This window comes from Hemicordylus capensis, chromosome 4 (assembly GCF_027244095.1).
Source record: "Hemicordylus capensis ecotype Gifberg chromosome 4, rHemCap1.1.pri, whole genome shotgun sequence".
Taxonomy (NCBI): domain Eukaryota; kingdom Metazoa; phylum Chordata; class Lepidosauria; order Squamata; family Cordylidae; genus Hemicordylus; species Hemicordylus capensis.
In genome coordinates, this window is record NC_069660.1 from 313,386,283 (window position 1) to 313,398,182 (window position 11,900).

Consider the following 11,900-nt stretch of genomic DNA (forward strand, 5'->3'; position numbering starts at 1 on the left):
TTTTTGTTTAGTTCCTCCCAAACTAGTTTTGACCATTCAGATAAGCTTATCTCCCGTCTAGCACCTTTTCTATCCCAATTTCCCCCTTTTCCCAATCCTATTTTTCTATTGTCTTACACAGGAACACCTTCTTCTAAGGATTTATTTCTTCAGACCATGAACAATTCATTTAAATTGGACCAAATTGCTGAACATTCTTCTTTACCTTTCCACTGAAAAAAGCTAGTTCAAACACTGACAAGGAACACATATTGGTTGAAATTCAGGAGTACATGTGTCCTTCCAGTGCTGTATTATGATCCTTTTGGAAACTCCCCATGTATGAAGAATCCATAATTATTGCTGTAATGCTAGATTCCATATGCTGGGGAAGTACCCCAAAAAGAACATGAACTTCCTTGACAAGCAATGATTGACAGTGCTTGACAAGCTACCAAGGGTAGCTTTGAAGGCAGTGACACATGCCTCTTTGAATTACAAATGAGGCAAATACAGCATAAAACTGCATTTTGTACTTACTGGACACCTCAGAGAATATTTAATAAGGCTGTTTTCTGAACTAAGTGGAGTTTCCAAAAAGACTTTAGAAACAGCTTTATGTATAATACATTGCACTAATCAAGTCTGGAGTAACCATGGCATGGATAACTCTTTCTCGTGTGTGTTTGTGTGTGTGTTCAGGTATGCATGTTTTGTTTTTGTAGTGGCAGCAAGATAACAAACAAAAGGTTTGAATGAGGAGATTGTTAACTGTAAGGTGAAATCCTGCTCTAATGTTTTATCGTGTATTGTATTTAATAATATTCTTAATAATAATAATAATAATAATAATAATAATAATATTCTTAATAATATTAATAATATTCTTTAGCTTCTTTAGCTTTTTATAATGTTCAGTTTTCATTTGAACCTAATAATTGTTTTTAATCTGACTTTTTAAAATTTTAATTTTATTATTTGTATCTGTGTCTATGTTATTGTATAACATAGTTATTGTTGTAAGCTGCCCCAAGCAGTATTGCACTGGAGGGGCAGGGTATAAATATTTTAAATAAATAATAATAAATATTCCTTTGTATTACTGTATTAGGTGGATTACTGTTTCACTGTAATGACCTATAGCAAAATCAGTGGCATAAAGAAGCTCCCGGCAGCCTGGAAACAAGGTTGTTTTGGGGGTACACCCCAGTACCAAAGCCACACCCTCTACTTCCAAGCCCCACCCTCCCAGAGGAGGGCCTCTGAAGAAGATCTTAAGGTACAGGGAGGGAGGGACATACGGGGCAAAGCACGCTCTCAGATAACCCAGTCCCAAGCCATTTAGGGCTTTAAAGGTTAAAACCAGCAGTTTGATTGGGCCTGGAAATGGACTGGGAGCCAGTGCCTGCTGACAAAGCACTGGTGTAATATGACCAAAATGTCCTGTCCCGGGTAATAACCTTGTAGCTGTATTTTGTACCAGCTGCAGTTTCCGGCCCATTTTCAAAGGCAGCCCCACGTACGACACATTGTAGTAATCTAAGCGAAAGGTTACCAAAGTGTGAGTAACTGTGGCCAAGCTATGTCTGTCCAGGTAAGGTCGTAGTTGACGTATCAGCCGAAGCTGTGAAAAGGCTCTCCGAGCCACAGAGGCCACTTGAGCCTCTAGTGACACTGCTGGATCGATGAGCACCCCCAGACTGCAAACCTGGTCCTTCAGGGAGAGTGCAACCCCATCTAGAACAGGCTCAATATCATTCACCTGGGAAGTGGAACCACCGACCAACAGCACTTCAGTGAGTCTTGTCTGGATTGAGTCTCAGCTTATTCACCCTCATCCAGGGGCATAGTATGAGCTTCCCGGCTGTGTTACCAAATCCTTGTTTGTAAATCTTTGTAGATATATGATGTATAAACAAACACTTTGTATATAATTGTGCTTTGGTAACGTACTGTATGCATTGGTAGTTTGTTGGTTAAAAAAAAAAAATCTTGTCCTATTAAAAAAAATCTTGTCCTATCTTGGAGATGCCAGGAAGGGAGCTTGCAAACTTGATGTTCTTTCCAGAGCAGCTCCATCCCCTGAGGGGAATCTCTTACAGTGCTCACACTTCTAGTCTCCCATTCACATGCAACCAGGGTTGCTTAGTTAAGAGGACAAGTCATGCTTGCTACCACAAGACCAGCTCTTCTCTCTGCGAAGCGAGAGAAGAGCTATTATAAAGCGAGAGCAACCCATAAAATAAATTATAAAAAGCGAGAGCAACCCATAAAATAAATTATAAAAAGCGAGAGCAATCCATAAAAATAAATGAAGAAATCCAGAATTTTAGCATACCTATGACTGGACACCAGTGTGTCAACTCGAAAGCAAATGGTGGCAGCAAAGGCAATAGTTCCTGCTCTTTCTACTAGTAGTCTTATTTCATGTGATGAAGATTAACAACTGTTGTTCCAATGCAGTGCACTCTTCCCACATTGGGGTGGTTGGGGGCTGTGACAGGAGGCGAGTGGTGTATGACAACCCTGCAATGTAGTCCCTGTGCAGCCCCAGCACAGCATTTTTCCAGTGGCTGTTGCTGGGGCCTCTTTTTCGATAGTGAGCCTTTTTGGGATAGGGAATCATCATCTTGTGTATTCCATGTAAACCGCTTTGAAAACTTTTCACTGAAAAGTGGTCTGAGGCTGGTTTGGATTTCCTATCAAAAGCCACTCATAGGAACTCCCTTCATGTTGCAGCTAAGTCCAAGTTGCTCCCTCAGAGCTTGGGTCGTTAAGGCTTAAAACCATCGAGGAAGGTGAAGCCTTGCTGTGCGGGGACGCCGCTGAGAGTAGTAACTCTGTCGCTGAGCTCTGCTCTCCACTGACTTGCATGCCAGATAGTCACTCCTTTCACGGCTTAGAAGCAAATGAAAAAGTGGCATGATGGCACAAGAGGGTGGGTTAAACAGGAGAAGCAAAAAAGAAGAGGACTTCTGGCTCCAAAGCTCCCTTGTGTGTCTGGGCATGAAACATGCTTTGAAATTTTATACACTGGAATATTTTGTACACTGCCTAGAGATATAAGTATTAGGCTGTATAAAATATGATAGATAAATGAATAAATGCTGCTTCCCAGTCGCAGCACCGTTAAAATCCTTAATTTCCCCATTAGTTCCTTTGGGAAGCTTAGATCTCACTTTGGAATAGAAGAAAAAGTCGGACGGAGCCCGAAGTTTGAAGAGTTTGTGTTTGTGTGTGTCTATCACTCTAGGCGGAAGTTTGAATTGTGCGTGCGACTCTAGCCCTCTTCCTCTATGGCCTTCGAGGCGTGCTGTGGGGAAGCGATGCCGCTCGAGGTCAGCCTCAGGACGCGCCCTCGGAAGTAGAGCCGAGAACGAGGCTCTCTGGCAGAGGCAGCTCGCTGTCCGTCAACGTCTATTACGTTTCTCACCGCTCCTCCCTCAGAGGAATCTCTGGCGTGCTGCTGCGTCGTCAGAGTGGACGCACTTTGAGGCGTTGAAAACCAGTTCCGTTTGAAGCCGGAAGTGTGGATACAGTATGCAATGAGCTGAGCCTCTAGGCTTTACCGTCTCTAACGCTATGACCTCGGCCTCACGGGACTCCGGCTGCAGAGAGTAAAATTACCTTTTCTGATTGGTCCAGCTAACCTCGCCTCGCCGGAGAGTAATCCGCGCGATATTTGGTTGCACGAGTTCTCGCGGGATTCTAACTGTCAGCCAAAACCCGCCTCTGTCTCCTCATGATTGGATCTTACTCAGGCAGCGTCTTCGCCATTGGCGAAATCTCGACTGAGGGGCGCGAGGATTGGTGGAGGCTGGCTTTATAAGATTCGTCACGCGGCCAAGAACCTTCTTTTTCGCTCTCCGTCAGTAGCGCGTAAGGTGCTGTGTTCTTCAGCCGAAGCTAAGGCCGATTCCCAGCCGGCGACTAGCACCGCGCACCGCCTCGTCTCCCCGCCATGGCCTCCGTCTCCGAGCTCGCCTGTATCTACTCCGCCTTAATCCTGCACGACGACGAAGTCACCGTCACGGTGAGGAGAGCAGCGAGGCAGAACGCATGCGCGGGGCCTGGGAGGGCAGGCCTCGTGGCGCATCCACGCGGGGGTGGGGCGGAGTCCTGACCTTTCAGCTCAGGGGTTCTCTACCTTGAGGGTCCTCAGGTGCTGTTGGACTACAACTTCCATCATCCCCCAAGCCCAAGGGCTGTGGATGATGTGAACTGTAGTCAACAACGTCGGGGCTGAAGGTGTTGGGAGTTGTAGCTCAACAACTGGGGGCCCATTTTTGAGAAGTCCTGCTTTAGGTGAGTTAGAAGGGAAAGGGTGTTCTCATAGGCAGGGCAGTTTGTCATCTGAGCAAGTGGCGTTGTCTTCTCCAACCTGCCAGGTGGCTCCAGGGCATCACTCTGAAAAGACACGGTGGAGGTAAGGGGATCTGGGAGGCCGTTAAGCATGTTTGCAGCAGCCTTGTAGCAGGTCCAGTGTTCTCTCTCATTTTTCTCATTTGTGCGTGGAATGAGTTTTCTTCTGAGCAGCAGTATAAATGCAGAGTGTGCATTTAGAATGGGGCCTTCCCAATTCAGCCTGGGTGAGCTCTAAAATTAACTGTGTAGATGTCAAAATTATTTATATGCCTTAGAGGGAACACTGACCAGGTCATACCGCTGGCTCACCTAGTCCAGTATTGTCTGTTCAGGCTAGCAGTTGCCACTCCAGGGTCTTGAGCAGAGGATTTTGACAGCTCTGCACTACTTAACTGGTGACATGTTCTGGTAGCCTTCATGCTGAAAGAAAAGTAGTGTATACCTGTAAAAAGAAGCAAGCCTTTATTTTTCTCACAGTGTGGAATGAAAATAACTTGCGTTGCAGTGAGCAAAGGGCGGGGATGAGTGGGTGATGGGAGGGATGCTGTTGTGAGAGCTTGGTGTGGTTTGTTCCTGTGGTGATTAATCCTGCTTGGATCTTCATAGCCCCTCAGTTTTTTGGTCACAGTGTGATAGCATGTTGAGTGATAGCATGTTGAGAAGCTGGAAACTAGCTGTTCTCCTTTTTGTTGCCATCAAAAATGCAGCCCCTATCCCACTTCTATTCAGAATGAGGTAATGTCTCAATTCTCATACGAGAGTTTTTTCTTTCAGAAGTGAAATGGAACGTTAAGGCTTGCTAGTTTTTGCTGTAGCAGCATCTTGGTCATGTTCTTAAACTGAAAATGAAGAAAGTGGAGTAAGAGGCTCTCATTGTGCCTTGTGCAGTATCAGAAGTTAGGTTGTGCCTCAATCACCAAGCTTTTGGAACCAAAATGGTACTGTCACAATACTGGTCTGCTATGAAATAGTTGGACCCTTAGTGAAATTAAAGGATATTTGTAAGCTGCAGATTTGTCTGTGTTGCAAGGAGACTAAATGCTGTAGGTTGATGCAAGCTGATCAAGTTTTGCTCTTGCTTTAGAGCAGGGCAGCACGATTTCAGCTTAGACTACAACTTTCATCATTGCCAGTGGCCAATAATGATGATGGAAGTTGTAGTCCAACATCTGCAGGAGGGCCATAGTTGTGCAGCCCTGCTTTAGAGCTTAGCACATGACCAAAAGTGTCTCCCCAAGATTTGGATGGTAATGTTTGTTTCCTGCCCTTATGAGGTGGTGATAGGTAGCGTCCTATGAGCAGAGGCTCACGGGAAAGGGGTAGTAAGCAATTTCCTTTAAAGAACTGGAAAAACGATACCAGGACCTCTTGCCTATGGCATTTAAAGTCTCTACAGAGGTTCTCCAGTTCAAGTACACATTGGAGAAAATTATTTTGAAGCCTAGTCCTGTGGGTTTGCAAGCACACACTAGGAAAGTTCTAAATGCACTCTCCTCAAAAAAGTACCGCTTTTTAAACTAGCTGTTTCATCAGACCATTAGAGGTATTAATGAATAAGCAGAAGATGATAGTTTCAGGCCCTTCTGGATTAGAGGGCACAAATGCTGTTTTCTGGGCATTCTTTTGGTCAAAGTGAATTTAAATCCACCTGGGGTGGATATGATGCATGACTGCAGACCTAATTTAATTCTCTCTCTATGCTTTGTATAGGAGGACAAAATCAACGCTCTAATTAAAGCAGCAGGAGTGAATGTTGAACCTTTTTGGCCTGGTCTGTTTGCAAAGGTAAAGGATAACATTGTTCTAGTAAGAACTAATCGGCCTACTTTCCTTTCACTGTCTCTACAACTGGACTAAATTTGGTTCAAATCAAGGTCCACAAGTTAGATCTTTTGCACCTCAAACGTTCATGCACCCACCATCTTGGATCGGGGTGGATTACATTATCACAAACTACACCATTGAGGTGTCCCTATGTGTCACTCACTATAACTGTATCAAATCTGGTTCAAATCGGTTAGACAGTTCTCAAGTTAGTACATGGACACCTCAAAAGTTCACACACACACCATCTTGGATTGGGGTGAATGACATCACCACAAACTACACCATTGGGGCATACTGTCCATACAGCTGTAGCAAATTTGGTTCAAATCGGTTAAGACTGTCCACAAGTTAATGCACTTGTGCTTCAAACATTTGTGTCTGCCATCTTCAATTGAGTTGGATGACATTCACAATCTACACTGCTGAGGTGTCCCTACAGCTATAGCAATTTTGGTTCAAATCGATTAAGCAGTTCACAAGTTAGCCCACTTGCACCTTAAAAGTGTATGCGTCTGCCATCTTGGATCAGATGGATGACATCACAAACTATGCCATTGAGGTGTCCCTACAACTGTGCCCAATTTGGTTCATATTGGTCACACACAGAATGTCGGGTGATCTCATAAGCCTACTGGAAAGCAGGCTAAAAAAAACATGCAAAGGATAAGAGAGGGCTGCACAACTTCGCCCCCCCCCCTGGCAATGCCCATCATTCCTGATGATTGGCCACTGTGACTCAGGATGACCAGAGCTGTAGTCCAACAACAGCTGGACCGCCAAAGCTTGTGCAGCCGTGGTGTAAGACATCAGGCGAATGTACTAGGATGTTCAGAGGTTTCAAAGATGCCAAGTGAAAAGGGTTTAGCAGATGCCTGGCAGAGGCTTGGTGATAGCAAATGGAGCTTTTAAAAGCCTCTGTTCACTAAAAACTTGAAGATGAACCGTTAATGTTGAATATTGCTTAATGAGCCTTCAAGACAAATGCAATGGTAAATATTTCTTTAGACTCTTATTTGGTGCTTCATATTCAGGTTTGGGAACACTGGTTTATGAAGGCATCTTCCTTTATACAGTCTTCCTGCAATAGCATTCTACAAACTACTTGGTTGTAGTACTGCATTTAGGAGTGCTAACCCGCACTACAATTAAGTAGTATTTAGAATACTAACTAGTTTCAGATCTGCAGTATCAAAACTGGTATACTACTCAAGCTTCCATACAAAATCCTTTAATCTTACTCTGTTTCATGGGACTAGGCTTTAGGCAGCATTGACATTGCGAGTCTCATCTGCAACGTGGGAGTTGGTGGTGGTGCTCCAGCTGCGTCAGCTCCTGCTGGTGGAGGAGCCCCTGCTGGTGGTGCTGCTGCTCCTGGTAAGTGACCTTGTTTCCCGCTGAGAGATTGGCTAACCATCACAGCACTCTTGCTCTCCAGAAAGCAGCTGTCCATCCTGGCAGCTGACCTAGAGTGCTAGAGGAGCTTTGTCATAGCTGTGTCTGAAATGTGCCTGCACTGGCTCCCAGTCAGTTGCCAGTCTCAATTCAGTGGGCTGGTTTTGACTGTGGCCCTTCAACTATCCCAAACTCAAACCCTTTAGAGCTTTAACAAAGTCTCCCCTTTACTGAGTCACGTGGAGAGGCCCTGCTCTAGGTCCCATCACCCTGTGTGGGTGCTCATTACCCTTAAGAGGGCTCTGGGGTGTGGAACGTTTCCCCTACAAAGCCAAGCTGGCTCCTTTACTCTTTGTCTTTAGACTCTAGACCAGGGCTGCTCAACTTTGGCCTTCCTGAAGATGTTGGCCTACAACTCACATAATCCCTGGCTATTGGCCATTGTGGCTGGGGATTATGGGAGTTGTCCAAAAACAGCTGGGGGGCCGAAACTGAGCGGGCCTGATCTAGACAGACTGTTAACGTGCCTCTGCCTTGAAGATCCCTATAGTTGTAGATGTGGATTTGCTCTCTTTAAATGCTAGGGCATTTTTCTATAAAACTTTGTAGTTTCTTGCTTGCTGCTGTGGCAGAAAGGCAAGGTAGAAGTATAACAGTTCCCTCCCCACACCCTGTTTGTAGGGTTAGTTGTAAAAGCTTGCAAGGCGAGTGGCACCTAAGCATGCTGGTGTGGTGGTTTAAGCAGCTTACTAGGTTTGCTGTGTTCTTTGTGATGGGCTTAGATTTTAGTATTCTGATTATTTCTTTTGCAGCTGAGGAGAAGAAAGAAGAAGAAAAGAAGGAGGAGTCGGAAGAATCTGATGATGACATGGGTTTTGGTCTCTTTGACTAAACTGCCTTTTTGTACTCTTTGTAATAAAGATACAGACATGTAGATGAAACCTGCCTTGTGAGTGAAGCAGTTTCTCCTGAAGCCCAGAAGTCTGGGCAGGACATGTGGCTCAGCATGCCAGGTCAGGCCCCTGTTGGCTTTAATTCTCAACTACTCAGGTGGAGGACTTTGCCTATGCTCCAGACTTGCATAGGAAGTCATCGCATACTGAGTCGGACCCTTGATCCATCTAGCTTATGGGGGGGTGCACAAACCAGTTTGGGGTGTGTGTGTGGGGGGGTGTTAACTTTAAGGAGCAGGGAGGTGCCCTTGCCCCACTGCCACCACATTTCCCCCGCCAGTGCTGTTGCCAGAATCAGCTGTTGCGTGGTGGCAGCATACCTTCTTGCTCTGGTGCTGATGGGCATGGACCACTTCCAGCATGACGCTGGCAAGCGGTAAGGGGGTACATTGCCACCCCGCAGCAGCGATGGGGTGTGTGTGTGTTAGGAGCACCCTCCCTGCCCCCACCGAACCTCGGACTGTGCACGTCCCTACTAGCTCAGTAGGGACTACACTGACTGGCAGTGGCTTCTCCACAGTTTTGGGCAGGAGTCTTTCCCAACTCTACCTTGGAGCTTCCAGGGACTGAATCTGGGATCTTCTGCAAGTAAAGCAGAGGCTCTACCACTGAGCTACAGATACCTGTCTCCCACAATAATGTTCCCTGTGAACATCATAGGATTTCCTTTTGCCTGAGATCTCAGAATGACAGATAAGACAATAACCCTCCCACTTGTAACAACCATAGCTCTGGGCTGACTGACACAGCCAGCAAGAATATGTGGGCCCTGTTTCTACCTCAAAGTCCATTATTTAAGCCATGAATTAGACTCCCTCTGTTATATTTGCTTCCTATAATTAAAAAAGCACACAAATGCTACTACTCTGCACTGAAGGCAATTATACCTTGGAGAATTTTAATACCTATAGCTGCTGAGACTCTCCATTGTACACAAGTCACATTCTGTAACTGGAGGTGAAAAATGTTATGTGGGCAAAGTACCTTCATTCTTGCCCTACAATGACTCCATTCTAAAAGAGAAATTAAGCAATAGTTGAGGTGAGGAAAGCTGTAGCTTAGTGGTTGAACATTGTGAGCCCTTTTGGGATAGCGAACCATCTTATTTAGTGCTCTGAGAACTTTTGTGGAAAAGCAGTATATAGATAAGAACAGCCCTGCTCTGTCAGTCCCAAGACTTGTCCAGTCTAGCATCCTGTTTCACAGAATGGCCCACCAGATGCCTCTGACAAACCCACAGGCAAAAGGTGAGGGCATTGTCCTCTCCTGATGGTGCTCTCTTCAACTGGTATTTAGAGGCATTTTGCCTCTGAGGCTGGAGGTGGCCTGTAGCCCTTGGACAAGTAGCCACTGATAGACCTGTCCTCCATGCATTTGTCTAAGCCCCTTTTAAAGCCATCCAAGTTAGCAGCCATCACACGCCATGGCAGAGAACTCCATAGATCAATTACATGCTGTGTGAAAAGGAACTTCCTTTAGTTAGTCCTAAAATTCCTAGCTTTGTTTCATGGGATGACAGATGGTCTAGTGTTGAGCGAGAAAAATTTATCTGTCCACTCTCTAATCCATGCGTAATTTTATATAGCTCAATTATGTCTCCCACATAGCTGCTGCTTTTCCAAACTAAACCCCAAATGCTGTAGCCGTGTCTCATAAGGAAGGTGCTCCAGGACCCTGGCTTGCCCTCTCACACACCTTTTCCAGTTCTACAATGTCCTCAAGATATGGTGACCATAATTATATGCAAATATGGCCATAGATTATAGACTTTTATAAGAGCATTATACTAGTTTTATTTCCAACCCCTTTCCTAATGATCCCTAGCATGGAATTGGCCTTTTTCACAGCTACCACACACGGAGTCTGTCCACCATGACCTCAAGATCCCTCTCTTGGTCAGTCATTGACAGCTCAGACCCCATCAGTGTATAAGTGAAATTGGGTTTTTTTGCCCCAATATGCATCACTTTACCACACTTGTTTACATTGAACAGCATTTGCCATTTTGTTGCCCACGCACCCAATTTGGAGAGGTCCTTTTGGAGCTCCTCACAGTCCTGTTTTGGATTTCACTACCCTAAAGACTTTAGTGTCACAAAAATAAAAATAAGTTATTATTAAATACTTTGGCCATGTCTGCTTACCCCAATTTCTAGATCATTTATGAACAAGTTAAAGAGCACTGATCCCAGAACAGATCCTTGGGGGACCCCACTTCTAACTTCTTTCAGTTGTGAAAATTTATTTTCATTCCTAGCCTTCAACAAGTTGCCAATCCACACATGAACCTGTCCTCTTATCCCATGATGACTAAGTTTACTTAAGAGCAGATGGGGAACTTTGTCAAAAGCTTTTCGAAAGTTCAAGTATACTATTTTGATTGGATCCACATGCCTGTTCACACTCTTTGAGACCTCCAACTGGTTAGTGAGGCAAGACATGCCTTTGCAGAAGCTATGCTGGTTCTTTAGCAAGGCTGCATGTTCTTTATGTTTAACAAGCTTGTCTTTATGTGTTCCATCTTTTTACCTGGCACAGAAATTAAGCCAACCAGCCTGTAATTTCCCAGACCCACCCAGGAGCCCTTTTTGAAAATGGGAGTTACACTAGAGGAGAGCTGGTCTTGTAGCAAGCATGACTTGTCCCCTTAGCTAAGCAAGGTCTGCCCTGGTTGCCTATGAATGGGAGCCTTGATGTGTGAGCACTGTAAGAGATTCTCCTTGTAGATCTGGGAAGAGCCTCTAGGTTCCAAGTTCCCTCCCTCCCTCCTGGCATCTCCAAGAAAGGATTTAGAGAGATTCCTGCCTGCAACCTTGGAGAAGCTGCTGCCAGTCTGTAAAGACAATACTGAGCTAGATAGACCAATGGTCTGACTCAGTATATGGCAGCTTCCTATGTTCTTAGCTACTTTACCACATGCTTGTTGACAGGCCTCTGGTAAAGAGCCCAATTGTAGGGACACGTTACATATTTTTGCTAGGAGATCAGCAATTTCACATTTGAGTTCTTTCAGAACTCTTGGGTGGACGATAGTTTTGTCACTTCAAATTGGCCCAGTTCTTCAGTCTCCAAACCTGAGAAGCCAAGTTCCTGAGTGGGTATATGGTCAGTATCCTCCGCCATGAAGACAGATGCAAAGCACTCATTCAGCTTCTCTGCAATCTCCTTAGCCTCCTTAATTATCCCTTTCACACCCACATCATCTAAGGGTCCAACTGTCTCCCTGGCAGGTTTTCTACTTCTCATGTATATAGAGAAGTTTTTGTTATTCCCCTTGACACTTCTAGCTATATGCTCAAACTCTTTTTACATCCCTTATTGTCTACTTGCATTTCCTTTGCCAGAGTTTATGTTCTTTTTCTGTTCTCATTTGGGCAGGACTTA

The 11,900-nt window shown here is 44.9% G+C and overlaps 1 protein-coding gene across 1 annotated transcript; it reads left to right on the top strand.

Moving 5' to 3' along the window:
• Positions 1 to 3,809: 3,809 nt before the first annotated feature.
• RPLP1 (ribosomal protein lateral stalk subunit P1) lies at positions 3,810 to 8,504 on the top strand. The gene is made up of 4 exons (XM_053244076.1): positions 3,810 to 4,012; positions 6,055 to 6,129; positions 7,428 to 7,545; positions 8,376 to 8,504. Exons 1-4 carry the CDS (start codon positions 3,941 to 3,943, stop codon positions 8,453 to 8,455), a joined length of 345 nt encoding a protein of 114 aa, XP_053100051.1. The 5' UTR covers positions 3,810 to 3,940; the 3' UTR covers positions 8,456 to 8,504.
• Positions 8,505 to 11,900: the final 3,396 nt, after the last annotated feature.